This window comes from Malania oleifera, chromosome 11, assembly GCF_029873635.1.
Source record: "Malania oleifera isolate guangnan ecotype guangnan chromosome 11, ASM2987363v1, whole genome shotgun sequence".
Lineage (NCBI taxonomy): Eukaryota > Viridiplantae > Streptophyta > Magnoliopsida > Santalales > Ximeniaceae > Malania > Malania oleifera.
Window position 1 is genome coordinate 68,070,727 of NC_080427.1, and position 23,058 is coordinate 68,093,784.

Below are 23,058 nucleotides of genomic sequence, written 5' to 3' on the forward strand. Positions count from 1 at the left end.
GAGATTCACACGATTTGACAATAGTTGTATTTAAAAAAACTCACATGCTGTAACAACAATTATAATGTTTACATTTTAGACTCACACGAGTCACACAATTTGAGTTTTTATTTTGAGTTGGATTGAAATTAATTTATTATGTTTTATTGCTTATAGTTTTACTTGCATGAATTAGGAGTTGTTAATTAGTATAAATGATTGAATGATTGATATAGTTACTAAAAAAGTTAATACACAAACTAATTGCAAGTTATCATATACAATTTAAATTATTATGACAAAAATAAATTATTAATAAAATTATATTTGAGAATGGCGGATTATCCGCCCATCCGCCATGAATTATCCGACCCGAAATCGCCTAATTCGCCACTTAAACGAGTTGAATATGGATTATGATTTTTTCATCCGATAATCCGCCTTATCCGTCACGAATAAACCGACCCGATCCGCTTTGTCAGGTCTAGACCCAGGTGCTCCTTTTTCCATGTTGATGTGGTTGTGAAGGTTGTGCTTAAGGTAACCTTCCTTTTTTATCTTTTTTTTTTTCAATTTGGATCTATCTTGACTACATCAACAAAACAAGTGTCACAAATGTGTGTAGACAGGCTGCCTCTTCTCTAGGTATAGTCAGACAGCTTATGGGAATGTATCCAACCATATGAAATCAGTCCAAACTCAAAAATACAATTTTCTCGTCAGAGTTGTGGACAACGCCATGAACTTGCTTTTGCCCTTTGTTTTTTCAGTCAAAAGTTCACTATTTGGCTGCGTCCCTGAGCTAAATCGCAAGCAGACGACAGGTCTACTGCAGTGCCCTAGCTTGTCTCCCTTCAGAATAGTATAGAGAGAGAGAGAGAGAGAGAGAGAGAGAGAGAGAGAGTAGCAAAAGAGAGATTGTTTCTATCTCCAATGAAGTGGGAACCATCCAACCGCCCGCTCTGACCAAGAAAGATATGGGTATGTGCTTATCAGCTGAAGGTCGGCTAAAGAGATTTCTGGCTACATCTGCAACGGCGGTAAGCAAGCTTCGACCAACGAATGACACGCGTATACCTGTAGTCGACAACTGACAGTCGGAGGCGGTGACCAGTGGTGACTTCTCTCTCTTTGGCTTTAAGAAATTGATCATTATAATCTTTCATCCATCAGGGTGAAATCATCTTCCCTTCAACATTAAGAAATTATCAAAAACTTCACCGCCCCAGAATCGTATAAGAACTCCATCATCGCCATGATCGTCTCCGTGTGCTCATTCCCTGAGTTCTTATACTGTACTACAATGTCTGCAGGATCAGTGAGTAGCGGCAACCATGCCAGCTCTTTCGAGGCATTTTTCGAAGCCTGGTTGGTTCGCCAAGCACACTACCTCGACGAACTCCTCCACGTGCAGCTCAACCTTCACGAATCTAGCGAACATGACCTCAACGATTTGGTTTCGCGAGTCCTGGCTCACTACCAACAGTATTACGCGGAGAAATCGATTGACTGTCACCGCGACGTGTTTGTCCATTTCTCCCGCACCTGTTTTAGCTCCTTCGAGCAGAGCTTCTTCTGGATCGCTGGATTCAAGCCGGGTCTGGCGTTTCGACTCGTGGCTGATTCGGTGGGGGATCTTTCGGAAGAGCAGAACCGCAAGATAGGGGTGTTGAGGGAGGAGACGAGGGCGGCGGAGAGAGCTCTGGCGGAGGAGCTGGCGAGGGTTCAAGAGAGCGTGGCGGCGCCGCCGTTGTTGAAGGCGGCGAGGCAGGCGGAGCGAGGAGGAAGGATGGGGCAGGCGGAGGAGATGGTGGGGAGCGTGAGGGTGGCAATGGAGCGGGTGGTGGGGAGGGCCGACGCGCTGAGGATGAGGACGACGGCGAGGGTGGTAGAGATACTGACGGCGGCACAGAACGTGAGGTTCTTGGCGGCGGCGACTCAGCTTCAGACCAAAATTAGGGCTTGGGGTTTGGAGAAAGACGGCGAGAGAGGAAGGAACCGGTAGCAGAGTGATAGTGTGTGTTCGCAAGCCAGGTAGAGAAGGAGAGGAGAACCTCTTTAGTGTGTGTGTGTGTTTTTTTTTTTCGTATCTTTCTTTTTTGGGGCATGCTCTGGCTGCCAAAGGCTCCGCACCGCAATGCCCTTCTTTTTATTTATTTATTTATTAATAAATAATTTTTACCCTTTGATAATTACTATGAAATAACTAATTTACCTTCTTAATTTTACTTACGAGTGAAAGTCAAAAAATAAAATTTTTAAAAATAAATGTAAAATGTGAATAATTTTTTCTTGAGATAAAATTAAATATAATTATATTTTATATTTTATTTAAATCTATACATCTAAATTCTAACCTCTCACATATGGAATTTGCGGACATCTTTTAAGCCTCAAAAGACTTGGGCAGTATATTCCTTTTGCTATGTATATATGCTGACATAATTTTATGTCCTACTTCCGAATTCCAACATGAATTTATTCGAACTCCTAGGTTTTGTAGAATTCCACTCCCAAAGCTCACTTCCAAATAGAAGGTTTAAGTTATAAGTAAACCCAAAAGTGTCGAGCCTTTTTCTTAAATGAATTTAAATAATGGATCTCTAATTTTTTATATAATATATTTACACAGCACAACCTAATAATTTTTATATGCATTCTACAAACCGATTAGCAGGGGTGATATCCCCCAATTAATCCCTCCATGCAACTAAAGGGTAGAAATGCCATCCAATGCTCCACTAATCATTACTGTTGTGAGTTCTACAATCGCTAAAACATAATTATCCTCGTCCCTGACTTAGGATGATCTTTATACTCATTTTATTAGTCAATTAACATGAAAAGCAATACCCGGTTTTCTATTCATCCCTGGCGTGACTTTTGAGCGACCCTGCTCAAGCTTCAAGCTTCGAGTGATTTGCTGCTCCTCTATGCATAGAATTTCACCGACTATTTCAGAAACAAAGAGAATAATCAGTTGCATTGAAATTCCTTTCTTTTATCTTTATTGCAAGGCATACAACAGTAGCAAATTATTATGCTTCATTATATTTTTGTTCAACAATCTGTGTATCAACTAACCCATCTACCAAGGGATTTGTCCCGCCAACAAATTCCCAGGTATAAGTCCACAAACAGAATTTATGCAGTTAAAGGCGGCTCCTTTGGTTCAATGCAGCAGGTTTGATGCTGGCAACGCCAGTTACTTCCCTGCCAGTGACCAAGCTGTTGATGTCGTAGGTGCCTTCATACGTATAGATAGGCTCCAAATCGCAGAATGCCTGAAAGCCAACAAAAACAGTACATTAGTAACCTGTTCATAGTTCATACTAAGGATCCCTGCACATGGGAGGGGTAATGCCTCCCCATCTCTTCATCTTTATTACATTAAAAATCATGGAATCCATATCCTTCAGTTGAAAATTGACAGACAGTAATATCCAATGCTAGGGAATTAACAGAACAAGGCACAGATTTTGTCCTTACACACTCACGCTATTATATCCATCACTCTTCTCTACAAGTTTCGGGCAACACAGCCTAATGATGGGATGCTGTTAGATTGGCTCTAATGACAAAGCTTAAAACTCCCAAGCTCTTAACATGTGACAAGGTATGGATCTCATCTCACATCAAAACAGCTTCATCATACATCATTCATCCACCAGAATTTTTTCCGACACCATTACATTTCCATCATTCTTCTAATAGAAGTTTTTGCATCGCTCACTAAAGAATATCACATGCATTAGACAAATGTGAGACCCTCCAAGGAATTCCTGCACAAATCAGGGGGCTCGTAAAAACAAACTGCTGGTGAACAGTCTGAAGTCTGAAACTCGCTAATCTTTGCAACACCAGCTCTCTACGAGTTTTGTTTGCGAGCCTGAACTCAATAACACTCAAAGCACAATGTCAACAAAATATTTTCCTATGCCTTTTTCCCCCATTTTCTCTAATTATGTAATGTCATATGCCCCTGTTAAGATTTGATTAAAATAATTCAAATGAATGATCCAACTTGAAGATAGATCTCTCTCTCTATTTATAATACAAATTAAATACATTCTAATGACAATAATACCGTTACTAATTGTCATTAATTAACATATTAACACACTTAATAATAATAATAATAATAATAATAATAATAATAATAATAATAAAAGTAAAGCTGGAGCATAAATGTCATATGCTCTTAACTTGTTACAAAAAAATTTAACATGAGCACCCCACAATGCTTTGGTTAACAAAAAAGCAAGCCGCATATCCGACTTCACATAAGCGGTAGTAATGAAATTCTGCACAAGTTTCTCCGAAACAAAGTGGCAATCAACTTCAGTGTTCTTCGTTCGCTCATGAAAGACCGGGTTGAAGGTAATATGAAGAGCAGCTTGATTGCCACACATCAACTTCATAGGCTGAGAATGAGAAATACCCAATTCTTCCAACACGTTCTTTAACCAGACAAGTTCACAAGCAGTGTGAGCCATAGCTATATATTCTTATCAGCACTTGACCTAGCCACCACAATTTGTTTCTTACTCTTCCAAGAAACCAAATTATCACCAACCAAGATACAATACCCAGTTGTGGATCTCTAGTCGAAAGGCGACCTAGCCCAATCTACATCTGCATATCCATGGATATAAGTGTCCTCTCCCTCGTGCACCTTTATGATATCTCAAGATGCGAATTATTGTAAAACAAACCTTGTAAACCCTAGAGCCTATAAGTAATTGCTACGAACACAAGCTCTGGGTTCCTCTTTGGCCTCTCTTAGGTGAGTGACAGACCTAAGAAGTCATTGAAAGCCAAGTTAGAGTAGGAGTAGAGTAGTTTCGGTTTGTGTATGGAGTGTTCGACGGCTTGTGACAACTGACGACGTTCATGCAACAGCCGTGTGTATTAGGATCTCCTCTTGTACTTTTGGCGTTAGTGACAAACGTTTGGAATGATAAAGGGATGATCTTTTTACTCATGCTTTCAATTTACTGCTTTCCATTTACTTGCTATGTGTTTGATGAAAGATTACAAATAAGGATAAGCACTGCTACGTATCAGTCAAAGGAAAATAGTCGGCTACAGAACCGCGGAGGTGTTCATTATTGTTGATACAGGGTATACTCCAGTTCCCGACCGTACTCCGGACGGTTGGTGCACCCTTACTACCCTGTGCCCTCGATCACCCCTCTCCCGCTTTGGCCCGCTCGGGTTAGTACTTCTATGGAAGTCTGGATAAGTGTAGTTAGAGGCATGGCATCCAGCGTCTAATTCAGATCACAATTTCGCTTTGTAAGAGTAGGGTAATTTAGAAATTTACTTGCTTTCCGGTAGTTTAGATTTACTTGCTTTCATTTACATGCTTTCCAGTAGTTGTTAGACAATCACCATTGCAAAATACCATCTTTCACTTCTTTTTCACAAGACTTTAGTAAATTAAATTGGAAGTAGTTTAATATTTGCGCTTCAAGTCTCCGTGGATCAATACTCTACTTATCCACTTTCTACTGAACTTGGGATAGTTAGGTTTTATAAATATTATTTTTTGTAGTTAAGGACCCAAGCCTTGGCAAGCTTACCAAATAGTATGATCATCAGACGAGGAAACCAAAGGCATGGTAGTAGAAGCAAGAGGGGACTCTCTTCCTTGGAGCCGATGTTGTGAATACACCTGCAAATTAGTATGATCAAGACAATGAGAAGGGCTCAAACTACGTGGAGACTCAGATGGTTGGTTGGGCAAGGATAGCAAAGTATAATTTAGAAGATTAGGTAGAGACACATTGACCTCAGAAGCACTCAGTGACTAGGTGTGGTAAGGTATAGACTCAAAAACAATAATATCAGGAAAAAAAAAAACACAACATAAGAATATAACAACGATATCCCTTTTGAGTATATGAGTAGCCCAAAATGACAAATTTTATAGCACGAGGATTCAACTTATCCTTTCCAAGAGTTAGTTGATGAACAAAGGACCCACACCCAAACATGAGAGAAGGGAGAGAAAATAAAGGTGAATTAGAAAAGATAATAGAGTAAGGAATTTTACTACTACGAATAGAGGCTTGCATTTTGTTGATCAAATAACAAGCAGTAAGTATAGCATCACTTGAAAACACTTTTGGTACATGCATTTGATAAAGTAAGGTGCGAGTGATTTCAAGAAGATATCTATTTTTCTTCTCTGCAACCCTATTTTGTTGAGGAGTGTGGACGCAGGATGATTGATTAACAATACCAAACTGAGTCATATAAGTGGTGAATTGTGGACTGAAATACTCTTTAGCATTATCACTTTGAAGTTCGAAGTATTCAAACTGGCAAACCAAATTGAGTCTTTATTTTAGAACAAAAGGCACAAAATACATGAAATAACTCAAAACGATTTTTATTAAATATAACCAAGTCATTCTTGAATAATCATGCACAAAAGTTACAAAGTATAGGGAAACCAACTTGGACACAACCCTACTAGGACCACAAACATAAGAATGAACTAGCATAAAAGGGCTCGCAACCTGTTTATTGACTCGGAAAGAGAAAGTAACACGATGGTGACTTTCCTAACTAATAAGACTCACAATTGAGACTAGACACATAAATCATACTAGGAACAAGGCATTTTAACTTTTCTAATGAAGGACGACCAATGCAATAGTGAATTTGAAAAGGTGTGGCAGCAGCAGTGCAGCTAGTAGGAAATAGGAGATAGAGGCAAGTGATAGTCCACCAGCTTCACACCCTCCACCAATCATCTTCCTCGTCTTCGAATCCTAAATAACCATAGAATCAACGAAGAATGTCACTAAACAATTCATGGATTTAGTAATTTTGCTAGCGAACATAAGATTGAAAGGAATTTTGGAAATATATACAACTGAAGGAAGAGAAATTGAAGTGGGATTAACAATCCCAATTCCTTTGAATGCAATGGTGGATCTATCAGCAAGAGTAACACAAGGTAAATTTACAAGACATTGAAGAATGGAGAAGAAGCTAGGTATACCTATGATATGATTAGTGGTAGCGGAATCTAACCCAAGGACTAAAACGAGAAGTACTAGATGGCAGGCATACTGTGGGATTACTTGTTTGCGCAAGAGATGCAATGGGAAGAGAAGCTTATTGCAACACTTGATATTATTGGAACTTGGAATACTCTTCCTCTAACATGGACACAGTATGTTGCCCCCCACTCGGCCCCCAATGGTGAGGATTCGATGGTGGTTGCATTGACAACACATGAAGGTCTATCGTAAAGATCTCAACACTACTCAATAGTATAATTACTCCATCCACAATAAGTGCACTGGCGAAGAGTACTTCTACATCGTCCATCTCTAAGACTACAACCACTCGAACCACCTCGATAACTTTTTTGCGGTCATTTGGTAGAGAACTAGCTTGATGCAAGAGCAAGAGATTGCGTGCTAAAGGAAGCACGAATGACACAAGAATAAACATCAACAAATTATGGCAGTTTGGCACGTATTTGGGACTGGACTGCTTCATACTCGAGTCTCAAGCCTACTAGAACACAAAGAACTGTTATGTGCTTCCTTTACTTCTGTATCTCATGAACATCGGCAGTTATCAGCAGTTATAGGTTGCACAATGTTAAGCTCCTCATGAATACGCTTCATCTCTTCAAAATAATCCGCAATACTCGTATCTCCTTGTTGTAACTAAAAGTACTCATGGGATAAATCATACATACATGTAATGTTACTAGAGTATAGAAGTTTGACATGATCCCAAATCTCTTTGCACGTATCTAGATGCATACACATCCGTGCAATTTGTGGCTCCATCAAATTCCACAAGAGGGAAACAATCAAGGCATCTTCTTAAACCCACGTCTTTTCTCTTCCCATCAGAAGGATCAGATTGGAGCAAGTGGTCAAATTTTCCTAATCATACTAAATAAACTCGAACAGTTTTAGACCATTGAACATAGTACTTTCCATCCAACTTTTGAGTCATTATTTATGGTAGCGATGTAGGAAACAAATTTTTGGGATTCATAGACTCCATATCAACACTCACAAATCAGCAACCACACCAATGTCAAACAAGAAGAACAATCAAAACCAACAGGAGCAATCACAAGCTACGTGAAGCATTGACGCAACCATGGACAAGGTGAACAACTCACCTATGGATATAGCACTGCCACAGCCTCACAACTGAACATACAAATGCTGCCACTGCTCCAAAAAACTCACAAAGAAGCCTACGCAGACATTGAACAAAGATTACTTGAATACTGCGGGTGCATGGTCAAAAAAGGTTGGACTTTTTAGCAAGAAACAGGCCCAACAGCTTAATAATATTGTCTAGAGAAGGAATAAGAACATGGCAGAGGGGAAAACAAAAAAAAAAGGTCAGAAATTCACTCATGCGCTGACATGCAGGGTCGGTACTGCCGGAAATTGGTCAGCACGTAGGGGCCCGTGAGGGCTCCTCTGGCGATGGGGTTTTGTGGGGTTAGGTTTCGGGGGGTTTCTATTTCTAGGTGTATGGTTGGTTTTGTGAAATAATGTGGGGTGGAGGTGGATTTGGGAAGGATAGCTGCGGAATGGTTTTTCCAGCGATGTTGAGGGGATAGCGTTTAGGTTGGATCACGCTTTGATACCATGTTAAGATTTGATTAAAATGAATGACCTAACTTGAAGATAGGTCTCTCCCGCTACATATAATCCAAATTAAATACATTCTAATGACAATAATACCCTTACTAACTCTCACTAATTAACATATTAACACATGTACTAATAAAAATACAAAAAAGACATAAAGAACCTCTAACAGCCCCAAATGTAAATTTCAAGATACATCAATGATAGCCAAGTAAAGCTGTTAATTTGCCAGCAGTAAATATTTGCTGTCCTAGTATGTTAATCCTAAATAATAGATTGAAATTTTTTAAGCACTATGTATAAACAAACAAATTTTATAGCCATACCATAAAACGTATGATTTGAATGAAGCCAGCAAAGGCAGCAAGCAAGAAGTTCAATGCCATAGGAACAAATGCATTAACATTCTAGTTTTATCTTTTTTCTTTCTTTTGGGTATAATGTAGGAAATTCTTCTTGGAGTTAGTAGGTTGAATTTCAAGACATGACTTTGAGCTGAAAATCAACTCATCTTCATATGATGCCACTTGGATTTGGATTCTACCCCATGAAAAATGCAGTATGAACCACCCAACAGAGTCCAAATCCAATCACCATAATGGTACAGAAATAGAGAAATATCCGAACAAAACCTTTGCAACAAGAAAGTCGGACAAGATTCCGTTGCCACCAAGTAACTCCCGCCCAAGAGCAACAGTCTCCCTCGCTCTCAAGGAAATCCAGGACTGGAAATTGAACAAATATGTCAACAGCAAAAATAATTTGATAAAAAAAAAAAAAAAAAAGACTAGAAAAAAGGGAAAAAAAAAAACTAATCTAAAATTTTAACCTTACCTTTCCCAAGCTTGCATGCCCAGGAGTCATTTTACCTTTCTCATACAACTTGCAAAGACGCCAACCCACAAGAATCATGCCCTGAACATCACCCAGCATGCGGACAAGTTTCTGTTGGTTTATTTGGAAAGCTGCCAATGGTGCTCCAAACTGTTTTCTCTCATTTAGATACCTATCAATTATACAGAAAATTAAATTAGTATACCAAAATAATGTGCTAGAAAAGAATTTAGCCTGCATTGCTCTGTAAAAACTACACAAAAACCATTTTTTGCAGGTGCCTAATAGCATGCTGTTGGGTTGAAAGTTATAGCATAAAAAATAGGTTGAAAGATATAGCATAAAAAATAAACATTTTGTATTAATTCCTGTGCAGTATTGCAGCTCTTACAGAGGCAACCCTGACTTACCCTCTTAAAGAAAAAGGGAAAAATAGGAGAGACACAAAAACACATGCACAAAAAGAGAAAGGAAGACAGAGATTTCCATTATCAAAACAAAAGGTGCAATCTCACATGCACATGATGTGTACCACACAGTATAGAAGATAATAAGCGACAGAACAAAAATAATTTGAACCAATGTTACCTGGTATGAGGAATATTCCTATTTGAGGAACAGGAACAGGATTGTGGTATAACACATAGTTTAAAAGATAGTAAGTTAGAGGTACACATCCATTGGTATATTAGTAAATAATGTGTGTAACACTAATATATTTAAGAGAAAAAGTTGAGGTGTGCATAAATCTAAAACAGATATCTTATTTGGTGAAGTAGATTGAAAATGATTTGAGGATAAAATTATGATGTAATAACACACCACTTTCACTAATAAATATATATTTATATGAAAAATATTGAATTAAAACTTTTGAATGGCTAGATTTAGCATTCTTTAGAACAAGAATTTACCATGTTTTCAGATGTGCATAACAATTTGCAGTTTGTTGGGGTTAGCAACTATGTTTGAAGCATAGAACTCCAAAACTTCAAAATTCTCACTTCCTAGACAACATAGAATAGTTGAAAGCGCTAAATGCCTGTGTTGATGAATTGCACTCAGTTGCAATCAAGATCAGGGATTCATTGATTTGACTTTAAGCAGACTATGAAGCTTGAGATCAAAATTCAAAACTATTTGTAGCAATTAAACAATTTTACTTTGGACCTCCAATGGCATAAAGAGTACAGAGGTCTGTGCAGGATTTGTTGTCTGTGAAGAAGTGAATAGATCTATAGGATAGCTGGGGTGGAGGGGGTGAGGGGAACACTCATGGTTTTAAATAGTAATCGGGGTAACATTGCAAAACAGTCATAGTTGTAAGGGGAAGTGGATGTTACACAGCAGCTGAAGTGGATGTCACACGGCAGGAAGCGGCTGCAGCGGCTGTAAATTTCTTTCGAGCACAGACAACTGTGCATATATGATATATTGAACTTATAAATATTATTTTAATGTAATTTGAATCACTTTATTCTATCTACAAATACTATTTTGTTGGGAAAATAAATTTTATATTAATTTCAGCATGCTGTTTGTAAGAAATTATACATACATATACATCCCTTCTCCTACCCTCCAAGGCTAGGAGCCTTGTGGCCGAGGGATGCCCTTTATACATACATATATTATTGTTGGAAGAGAATATGTTATTTTAGTATTAGGTTGTGTAAATGGGGGTATTTTTGTCCTTAAGAATTTATTATTAATAATACATAAGAAGGCAGACCTGGGGTTGTACGTAGACTCCAGGAAACTACTGCTAGTTTTTCCTCTTCTTCTCTCCTCCAACTTTACAACATGGTATTAGAGCATTGACCTCCTTTAAATCTGATTTATCTAAATTGTTTTTGATACTCTTTTTTTCATTTTTTTTCTTATCCTCCCCTAATCTGTTCTCAAATCTGATTTTATGATTCGTTTGAGTCTTTTAGGGACACCCTTCCTCTTAGTTAGGTTGCACCAGCATCTTTGGTAGGGCTGTGTGTTTTTGTGGTTATTTGCTGATGTGAAGTCAGTTATACTCAGTGCCTAGAATTCTGCTGTCTCTGTTCCTTTGTTCCACAGTCTAGGGGATCAGTTGTATTCTGTTTGTGGTTTACAGTGTCTTCGTCATTGTTTGCTGGTAATCTTGTACCAATTTCTGGTTGGTTTTGATCGGTCTTCCTGTCCTTTCCTGCATTCATTTCCAGTTGCTGCTAGCCATGATGCCTATAGCTGCTGCCAGGTTGTTTATTGAATGTCGGCAGTACTTTGCTGTGGCCTGCCCTGTTCTTTGTGGTTAAGTAATTCCTCCAAGGATATTGTAAGCTCCGTTCTGTAGTCATAGCTACCTCTTGAAGTTCTGTAGTCATAGCTGCCTCTTGAAGTTCTGTATTTTGGAAGGTCTTAAGTGTTATAAGTTCAGAATTCTTGAAGTCCTGAAAATGCTGTTTAGTGCTAGTGTGTGCTGCCTTACTTCTTCTCAAGCTCCTTCCCATGATAATAGAGCCATGGTTACAGCCTCTAACCATAGTAGGGGAAGTTCTGTAAGTCAACGAGAGGTTTGGATTGTGGTCCTAGCAGCGGTTGTGTATTAGGACAAGGGGTTCGTTGTGGCAATTATCGTATTTGCACACATTGTGGCAACTGGCAAGGACAATCATACTGTTGATTGCTGTTGGGATCTCCCTGGGAAGCCAATTTGGGCCAATAAACTTCTTGTGAAGGGTGATTCAACTATTGACACTTCAAATACACCTGCCACTCCACTAGGGAGTTGAGTACGTCATCTATTGTGTCACTGGAGGATTTTTACAATCTTGCTTGTATGGTTCAACAACTCCAAACTCAATCTTTTCTATCTAGTTCTATTGCAGCAAATTTAGGTGCAACCGGGCTTCTTGCCTCTTCATCCTCCTCACTTTGGGTTATAGATTTTGGCACCTCCTCCCATATCACAAGTAGTCATAATTTGTTTAAGTTCCTGAACCCCACTATTTTACACGCTAAGATTTCTCTTCCTATTGGTTTGGTTACACCGGTTTCTAGTTCTGCCAATATTCATTCAATTCCTTCTACACCTCTTTTCTATGTTATATATGCCTAAATTTTCCTTTGAATATGATCAGTCAGTTAGTCAATTAAAGTCTTGTAATTGTTTCTATGACAATCTTTCCTTCTCATTGTGTTATTCAGGATCTCGAGAAAGAAAAAAGAGGATTGGTTGAGGGCTTGGGAAGGATGGCCTATACTATTCCAACAAAGGTCATAATGGAACCAGTTCTTGTCATAAGGCTTCTTCCATTTTTACTCATGGTGTTTCTCCTTATAAATGGCACACCTGTTTGGGTCATCCATCCCTTCAAAAACTACAAGTTTTTCCTATGCTCAAGTCCATCTCTCACTCTAGAATGAGATAGCTTCTTGCGGAAATAATTCTCATTAATCGTAACATAGGTACAGGTCTATATAAATGATATACAGCAGAAGAATGGAAGGAAAGAACCAAGAAGGAAAGAACCAAAGATGCTAACTTCTAAGGAAACTAAATACTCTAGGATATTCACACATTTACATCTAAGATTCTCTTAGAAAAATAGGAAAGTTAACTAAACAGATTTGAAACTTTCCAACACTCCCCCTCAAGCTAGCTTGAAGATATCTTCCACAGCCAGCTTGCTAATGAAGTTTTCAAACTGTTTCTTCGGCAGTCCCTTTGTCAGTATGTTTGCTACTTGCTCGGTGGTCGAGATATATGGTAGACAGATTACGCCCTCATCAATTTTCTCCTTGATAAAATGCTTGTCTACCTCATCATGTTTAGTTCTATCATGAAGAACTGGATTGTGAGCGATAGCTATAGCAGCTTTATTGTCACAATACAATTTCATTGGTAGTGAATTAGTAACCTTTAATTCTTCCAGCAGCCTTTTGATTCATAGTGCTGCACAAATTCCATGAGCAACAGCCCTAAATTCTGCCTCTGCCCTACTCCTTGCCACCACATTTTGTTTCTTGCTGCACCATGTTACTAGGTTTCCTCCAACAAAGGTGCAATAGCCAGAAGTTGATCTTCCATCAGTGATACTTCTAGCCTAATTTGCAGTGTATACTTCAACCTGTAAATTCCTATGTCCTCCAAATAATAAACCTTTACCTGGAGTCCCTTTTAAGTACACCTTAGAATCCTGTACACAGCATCAAAATGCTCGGGTCCTGGTGAGTGCATAAATTGACTTACCACGCTTATTGCAAAGGCTATGTCAAGACGTGAATGAGAGAGATAAAGGAGTTTCCCTACCAATCTTTGGTATTGCTCTATGTTGATCACTTCTTCAGTCTTAGCTGGTTGGAGTTTTATGTTCAGCTCTATAGATGTTTCTGCTGCTTTGTACCCTAGCAAACATATTTCTCTAAGTAAATCAAGCACATACTTGCGTTGGGAAACAAAATGTCCTTTCTTTGACCTGGCAAATTTCATACCAAGAAAATACTTCAAGTTGCCTAAGTCTTTGATCTCAAATTCCTGAGCAAGGATCTTCTTTAACCTCTCTAGCTCATTGCTATCATCATCTTTCAGAATTATATCATCTACATAGACAATAAGGATGGTCATTTTACCTTCACTCTTGTGTCTATAGAACATAGTATGATCGGCTTGACCTTGGCTGTAGCCGTAACTCTTTACTACCTTCCCAAAGCGAAATCTCTAGGAGATTGTTTGAGTCCATAAAATGATTTCCTTAATCTGCACCCCTTGCCTTTGCCACCTTTCCCTTCAAATCCTGGCCGTAGATCCATAAAGACTTCCTCCTCTAAGTCTCCATTTAAGAAAGCATTCTTCACATCTAGTTGATATAAGGTCTAGTCAGAGTGAGCTACTAGAGAGAGCAACATGGATTGAGTTCATCTCGGCTACAGGACCAAATGTTTCCTGGTAGTCAATTCTATATGTTTGAGTGAACCCCTTCGCCACAAGTCTTGTTTTGTACCTTTCTATACTCCCATCAGCCTTGAATTTTACTGTAAATACCCATTTACAGCCAACAGTCTTTTTCCCCTCCGGTAGGTCACCAATTTCCCAAGTGTCGTTAGCAATTAGTGCATCCATATCTTCTTGAACAGCCAATCTCCATTCCGGGCGATCTAGTGCTTCTTGAATGGTTCTTGGAATAAACAGATTAGAAACATTTGTGAAGTAAAGGCCTTATTAGAATCGGAGACTCTATGATAGGATAAATGGTTGGAAATAGGAAATGTGGTACAGGTTCTAACTCCTTTCCTAAGGGCAATGGGCAAGTCAAGATCAGAAGAATGATCAAAACAAGGATTTGGAGATGATCAAAACAAGGATCTGGAGAAGAAAAAGTACTTGGAGTATGCGAAGGAGGACCAACTTGTGTAGGTGATGATGATTGGCCTTGCTCTGGATTTGATGAAAGAGCTCTATTATTCTGATGATTTCTTCTTATAGTATAACACGAAGCTCAGATGAGGGAATATATGATAGTACTTCTCCCCCTGTTTGTGAATCAAGGTATGCCTTATATAGGTAGACTAGGATTTCCATTATTTTCGCTAGTTAAAGTATCAGTTCCCTGGCCCTTTCAAGAGTGGATGTCAATGTCAAGGAAAACATTTAGAAGAGGCTTAGAGGTTTTCCAGAACTCATCTTCAATTTACTTTTTCTCCCCCTGAGGATAGTTATGGCCAAAAAAGGGCTGGTTTTCAATAAAAACAACATCCATACTAATATGAATTTTCCTAGTCAGAGGGTTCCCTTTTTTATTAGGAGCATATCCAAGGAAAACACATTCTTCTGCCTTAGGATCAAGCTTGGATTGAAGATTGGTAAGTATATGAACAAATACAGTGCATCCAAACACTTTTAGTGGCAGAGCTGATGTTATCCGACATGTAGGAAACAGTTTTTTTAGGCAATCTAAGGGACTGAGATAGCTTCTAGTGGAAATAATTCTCATTAATTGTAAAATAGGTACAGGTCTGTATAAATAGATGTACAGCAGAAGAATAAAAAGAAAGAACCAAAGATGCTAACTTCTAAGGAAACTAAATATTCTAGGATATTCACACATTTACATCTAAGATTCTCATAGAAAAATGGGAAAGTTGACTAAACAGATTTGAAACTTTCCAACACTCACTTTAAGTATTCCGCATATCAGTTGGGAAAGCATATTAGGGCATTTTTTTACATCTAGAGTCAAGTCTTGCAATAAATCAGTTTTTTTTTTCTCTTATTCATTCAAATATTTGGGGTTCGTGTGAAGAATTTGACTCGTCATCAATACTTTGCGGATGATTTGTCGCAAATGACCTGGATCTATTTGTTAAAGAATAGGTCTAAATTTTTTATCTATTTACTCAAATCCAAGAAATAAAAACACAATTTGGCATTGGTGTTCAAAATTTTCAATCTAATAATGCACTTCAATTTGTTCAAAATGAGCTTCAGTCCTTTTTTCTTTGCCAAAGAGATTAGAATGACGTAGTTGAATGAAAAAAATAGATATTTACTTGACATAGCATGGTCTCTACTCCATCATATGCATGTTCCTAAAACCTTGTGGACCAACGCTTTTTTTACATGTTTTCTCCTCAACTAGATGTCCTCTAGTGAATTAGGGAAAAAAAATTTCCTTCTACATTGTGTACCTAGAAGCATCCATGTTCTCTGTTGTGGCTCATGTTTTTAAGTGCACGTGTTGTTCATGTCTCACATACTGGTCAAGACAAGTTCTCTTCTCAAGTGGTTAAATGTGTCTTTGTTGGGTAGTCAAGAACTTAGAAAGTACATAGATGTTATGATCCTCACACTCGTAAAAAATATGAGTGTCGATGTCACCTTTTTTAGGTGAGTATTTCTCTATTGTCAGGTCCTCCTTGGATGAATCTATTTTGATTCATATGGTTCTCCCTATGTTGGTCCTCCTGTTCATAACCTTATACCTTTCAACAAATCTAATCCTCTTCCAAATCCATCTACTGACATGAGGTTTATGAATGACAAAAAGAAAGCATAAACATCACTACCACCATGCAGTTGCCTTTTTTGCCCATTGTTGTTACGACTTATGGTTCCAGAGATCTATCCCAATGTGACTTGAGTTTGCCCATTGCTCACCAAAAAGGTACTCAAAACATGTACTCAGCAGTCCATAGTTACTTATCCTGTTGCTCATTATGTTTCAGTTTTTCACCATCTTAATCCTCTGTGTTCTTTTGCATTGTCTATTTCCTTAATTCCTATTCCTTTCCCGCATGTTGAACACTTGCTAACCCTGGGTGGAAGCATGCAATAGATCAACAAATGCATGCCTTGATCACAGGAATAAGCCATATGGAGAGTCAAAGACTCACATGACTCTTTCTCTCTCTCTCTCTCTCTCACACACACACACACACACACATCTGCAATTGGCATCTAACCATTACACAAGATGACCCATCGCCATTGTTCAGCTGCATGATGAAGTGAGTTTACTAGACCCATGACCTATCGATCTTCTTGCAGATTAGTGCATTGGAATTGGGCAATCTCTCTATCTTCTTCGCAATAGAAAACGAAAGCTTGTTTTAGATTAAAAAAATCATGGGGGCTGTCAGCATAGCAACTCCTACGGCACACAATTGCAGCTGTAATGGCCACTACGCCCATCACCGTGACCAAGTGGCCATCACGGCCATGATTTCTACTCTAAACATTAAAGAAATCTAGAGCATGGTTTTAAATTGCAGTTATGGGTAGCGTAACATAACGGTAACAAGTGTAACAGGAAGCGGGGGTAGCGGATGTTACATAACAAGAAGCAGGTGTAACGGCTGTGAATTTTTTTGAAGAACGCACAACCTTGTGCATATTAGCGTACTTGCATTTTTAAGCTTTTAGCCCTTCTTAGAAAGAGTTTTAGTGTATTTTGGATCCTCTAGTTTGAGTAATTAAGTTATTTGGTAAGGGCAACAAGTTTACATTTGTTTTAAACCACCATTGATAAAAAAATTACATGTGTGTGCGTATTTATACTTCTCATTGTTCTTATCTATGATAAATTCTTGTGTGCGCTAAATTAATTAATAGAACAAAATGCATTATATACTTCATTAATCTATTAGACACATAAGACATACAAATAATACAAATATAAAATAGCTAGAAAAGAAGAAGGTTGAAGTTGAGAAATATAGAACATAAATATCACATTACTAGTATTATCAAAATAAAATATTTTCCTAACAAGTTAGTATTTTCAAATTGTTAATTAATGCATCTATTGGGAGTATTTAAAGAAATAGTAAATTTTGTATTATTGTCATCATTTTTATTATCTTTTCCTCCTCTTGCCACTTGGTATATTGAGAATGATATATGAAAGAGAGGGAAAAAGTGAGAAGAAAAAGTGAAAAAATAATTTTTTGATGTAACAGTTCCGTAGTGGTTACGTAACAGCCGTAGCAGCCTTTAAGTAGTGGTCGCGGTCCGTAACGGCCGCTACAGCTGTGATTTTTCTTCCCACCGATTTCGTGGTGTGTAACAGTATCGGAAACCCAAAAAACCGTTACGTAACGGTCGCGGCGTTTGTTTAAAACCATGGTCTGGAGAGGTATCAGAGGGCCAATTTTCCATTAGGTAACAGCTGTTATGCTACGCAACATCCGCTGGTATTTAAAACCATGCAAACACCACAATCACAAAAGATCCAAGTCATTTCAACTTCACTGATGATAGTATTGAGGTTCAATTTGGTACAGAAATATGATTCCAATTTCCAAGAGCCCTTTTTTTTTAGAATAAAGAAAAATAAAATAAAATAAAGTACCAGCTTCAAATGTAATTTTTCTACATCATATTACCTGTGGCACATATCGTAAACGCCCATAGAAATGCCAATGGGTTGCCAGGCAACCATAACACGTGAAACAGCCAGCACCTGCTACCATGTCATAATAATTAAATAAGCTTCTAACACTAAAGGAACACAGAAGACTACAAAAATAAAATGGTACAACATTGAAAGATAAATAAAGATGATATGTGAAATAGAACGCAGCTGATCCAGTCAATGGTGAAAAATGAGAAACAAAAAAATCACCGAGAACATGGTAATAACAGAAAGGTGCAAAAAGCTTCTGTTCCTTACATGTCACTTTATTCTTATTAGCATGTTGGCAAAAGCCACTGCTTAACTTGAAAATTTGTCTTTAAAAGAAAAGCATGAAAGATGAAGAACAAAAGGAAAAGGGTGGGTGAGAAGGACAAAGCCTCGATTTTCCTTAAATGATACTTCATGACAATTAGCATGCCAGAAAAAAAATAAAGAATCCCTACTCTAGTTCATCATAAATATCAAGCTATCCTTTTGGTCATCCTGAAGATTTGGAAGTGCATACATAGCAAGTCAAATTTCAAATTATTTTTACCCCATTGCTACAGCAATGTACTTTATTACACCACCAGCAATCAGTTAGGCAGTTGGAAGTTACCAAGTCCAGGAGGAAAAGATGTATTATTCAGATGGATGATTAGTCCCTAGAGATGTGCTAAACATGATAGAGCAGCCAGTAGAAATCCGTGAGAAGAAACAATCCCAAGAACTAAATAAGTTCTCATTTCCAAGAAAACATACGATTACAGTTTTACAGTTGCAGGCTTGCAGCCCTTACATATCGAACAAAACTGGCCATTAAAATGTATAGAATTTTATGGGTGACATCTCATCACCACGGAGGAGGATCCTTCACTCCAACAACAATAAGGGTTCACCGAACGACGAGATATCTCACACAAGGGAAATCCTTCACTCAACTTTACACCCTCTTTCTAAGTGGATAGAATGTTCTTGTGAATTATAGCTCATACCAAGAAGATGGGCAATTACTTCAAATCAAGAATAACAAACTTCGGTAACTTTTCATAAGATAGTATTTCAGTTTGGCGTTATAGTTGAAAATCTACAGAACTGCCAAGGCAGGATAATTGAAAAGACAAAAAATGGAGATGAGTTAGATATTACAATTCTCTGAAATGTAAAACATTTTCCCAAAGTAACTGCAGTAGATTCTACATATAAAGTCACCCCTGGCAAGTCTGGAGTGCCAAACTATGAGAGATGCCAATAGAAGGGATCACATGTCCAGAGTGTTCTGTTTTGAAGGGAGACGTATGCCCAAGCACGCATTAGTCAATGATGTAATGGGTGCACACACATATGAACTCCCAACCTCCTACGGCTTGCTTCAACAAAAATTGCCAGCAAATCCATTGATTTCCCGCTTTCAACTAATTAAAATAATGTTACGTGAAATACATAGTAGTTAAAGGCACAAGGCGCACTAAGGCGTAAAGGGAAGGCACCCACCTCACCATTATTAAAATCATGCACAATGCCTATTTGATGGGTAATTGATATATGAAAACACATCAATAGTAATATTAAAATTTAAAATGGCAAATATTCAATACCAAAACATAAATGCATAGAAATTATGACAACCAAGTACCAAGTGAAACAAACATAGTTCAACATAAGTAATTATGCATGCAAGAGTTCAATCTTCAAATTAGAAAGAAGAAGCAGAAGAAGTACTGAAGAAGAAGAAGAAAAAGAAGAAGAAGCCGAAGAAGACGGCAACAGCAGCAGCAAAATCCTAAAGATGAAGAAGAAGAACAACTGCAAAGGAAGAAGCAGAATAAGAACTGCAAAAGAAGAAGAAGCAGAAGAAGAACTGAAGAAGAAGAAGAAGAAGAAGAAGGCAACAGCAGCAGCAAAATACTAAAGAAGAAGAAGAAGAAGAAGAAGAAGAAGAAGAAGAAGAAGAAGAAGAAGACTTACTAGTTTGAAACAGCCTGACAAATCACGAAGACTGGTGATGACGACTCAATGGCTCGAAGCCTCTCACATATTCGAAGGCTCTGGCGAAGGCTCTCTTGCTGGCAGAAGGCTCGAAGACTCAAAGACTCAAAGACAAAGGTCGTGCTGGTTTGAAGGCTTGAACCTCAAAGACGAAGGGCACTTGCTAAGGCTCTCTAGCTGGTGAAGGCTCGAAGACTAGAAGGCTTGAAGATGAAGGCATTTCGTGCTGGTTCGATGGCTCAATAAATCATGCTATAGTTCACATGTTTAAGGATTTTGAAAAGGTATATGATGCTGTTCAGAGATAAGTCCCCAGAGTTCTTTCACAAAGGAATCAAGTTAAATGCGGAAAAGATGCTATTTCAATATTTCAAGAATAAAGTTCTATGTCTAGCAAGCAATATTCTCACAATTGATTTTAAACTAGCAAGTATCAATATTTAAGTCAATAGATTCAAATGTGGTACTCAAGTATGGAATTTCAGACTTTCAAGCAAAGGCTTTAATATAAGCAAGGGTTTACAATATATAGTAAGGATTCAAACACAAGTACTGAAATTACCAAGAGAATTGTTTAGATGACTTGACGTTGTTCAACACAAGTCTTAGATCACGCCAAAAAATTCCTTGGAAAAAGCTTTGAAACACCGAGACAAACGCAGCAATGTAGTGGAGGGGAAGTGGAACTGCTGTAAGTATGTAATGATCCAAATGAATGTTGAATTTACCAATCAAAATGATGGTTGACTTGACGATATTCTACACAAAATAGAACTCTCCTGAAGTCCTTTGTGCAAACTTTGAAATGTAATATGTATGCTGCAATGGAATCGTGGATTGTTGGCCTTGGGTGTAAATTGGTGGTGGCCGTGTGGGTGATGGTGGGAAGTCGTGAAAGTGGGATAGGGATGGAGTCGCTAGATAAAATAGTGGTCTCTCACCACCTGATCTCCGAGGAGAACGACGTAGCCTCTCACTACACAATCACAAGGATTGGACAAAGTTTAACAAGCTTCAACAAGGAAAAACTTTTTTAATTCAATAAAAATACTTTTCTCTCTACATAGTTCTTACAATGAATGGGTATATATATAGCTAGCATAGGGGGACAAAGCATTAATAAGGTTAGCTAGCATAGTGGGGCAAAGACATTAAACAACTAACAATTCCCATACAAGCATGGGAGGCACAAATAATAAAGACACCAACTTACTAGACACGCAAATTACTCTTACAAGTTACTAACAAAATAAATGCTCCAACTTTCTAGACACAATAAATACTAAGCACAACTTACTAACACTCCAACTCACTAGACATATTCACACAATTTCCTAACATACACATGCAAGCAAGTTGTCTTGCATGTTTACAAATTAAATACAAACAAAAGTCAAAGGGAGGCCCAATTTGTGTGGGACCAATGGTGCCGTGTGGGGCCCACAAGATTGTGTGGGACCCACATGAGTCTTGAACTCGGGCTTACTTTGGCATCTCTACTCGGGTCTTTCTTATACTGAAAAGTCTTCAAAACAAGTATTCAAATAATCCATTCAAAATCTACAAACAATTAACCAGTGTGGACATCGGGAGGTCGTCCACGTGTCATCATGTCGGCAAAGGAAATGTGGACATTGGGAGGCCGTCCACATGTGTCGCGGTCCGACTATTTTCACACCCTTGTGAAGGGCTATGCGGCGCTAGCTAAAGCACTCTTGTTTTAACTAACCAGCCTATCGTTTACCAACATTCATCCACGATGCACTTTCATTAACATTCATTCAGATAGCAGCGGAAACAGTAATCAATTCATGAAAGTTGTGGCAAGCAAGCAGTAAACATTGAAGCAAACGTTATTCATTAACAAATCCTCCGTTGACATGGGGTACTTAGCGAGGGAGGCAAGTAGGCTAAGCATGTTGACAATTGCTAGTGAGTTTTACAATGATTGATGAACACTCACCCTCCCCTAAAGAGATTTTTATGTAATTATCATCCTGACACTAGGAAACATCAAAGTGACCAAGGAGTCATACTGCCTTATTTGGCATACAAAGACACTATTAGCAGAAAATAACCCTACACTAGTATTTACATGATGGAAACCCATCCAAAGCACACGAGATAAGCGGTCACAGGCAAGCGTAATGCCCTGAACAAGCTCAGCTCGTGACACTCTCCCCCACTTATGCGGTCGACGTCCTCGTAGACTTTTGGCGGTAGGTACACTTCAAATTTGTCCACGAATGGTTGAATATCTTCCGCAGAAATCCAGTTGATTTCTTTGTCATCAAGGCATTTCCACTTCACTAGGAACTTCTGCCGCTTCTTCCTTGAAGATGTGAACTTTCTGTTTGCAAGGATCTCTTCAACGTCATGTCTGTCAGGTTGCACTGTCTTCAACTCTGCTCTATTGGACTGACTTCTGCTCAGGTCATTGGTGTTGGCGTTGAATGGCTTGAGGTAGCTGACATGAAACTGCGGTCTTCTCCCCTTATCTGCCCACTTCTTCATCTGCTTAGAAGCTTTCTCCAGGTAGGCTTAGGCAAACCTTGCATTCTGTCTCCCTTCACTGGTGAAGATGTACGCCCTGGGACTCTTTCGTCTGTACGGCTCACCCACTGTGTGAGGTAACAGTGGTAGTTGGCCTGTAACAAGCTCAAAATGGCTCTTGTTGGTTGTTGAGCGCCTTTGGGCATTGCCACAAAATGGAGCCACATCAAGTAGTTACACGTCATTCT

General features: G+C 38.5%; 2 protein-coding genes across 5 annotated transcripts in view; one reads left to right on the top strand and one right to left on the bottom strand.

The window, feature by feature from the left end:
* Nucleotides 1–233: 233 nt before the first annotated feature.
* LOC131168027 (protein ZW2-like) lies at nt 234–2,171 on the top strand. The gene has a single exon (XM_058127174.1). It carries the CDS (start codon nt 1,235–1,237, stop codon nt 1,982–1,984), a length of 750 nt encoding a protein of 249 aa, XP_057983157.1. The 5' UTR covers nt 234–1,234; the 3' UTR covers nt 1,985–2,171.
* Nucleotides 2,172–2,703: 532 nt separating this feature from the next.
* Nucleotides 2,704–23,058, bottom strand: part of LOC131168028 (acyl-coenzyme A oxidase 4, peroxisomal-like) — a 44,103-nt gene continuing 23,748 nt past the window's right edge. Inside the window, exons 10-14 of one of the 4 annotated variants that reach the window (XR_009140211.1) lie at nt 18,318–18,394; nt 9,462–9,633; nt 9,260–9,352; nt 3,064–3,263; nt 2,704–2,931 (exon numbers count right to left, since the gene is read on the bottom strand). Coding sequence is in view for 2 of the 4 variants with exons in the window: in XM_058127176.1 (XP_057983159.1) it covers nt 3,132–3,263; nt 9,260–9,352; nt 9,462–9,633; nt 18,318–18,397 (477 nt within the window). In the remaining 2 variants the exon portion in view is untranslated. Of the gene's footprint in view, nt 2,932–2,959; nt 3,264–9,259; nt 9,353–9,461; nt 9,634–18,317; nt 18,398–23,058 lie in introns of those variants that run through there. The other 3 variants (XR_009140210.1, XM_058127177.1, XM_058127176.1) reach the window with 3 other exon arrangements.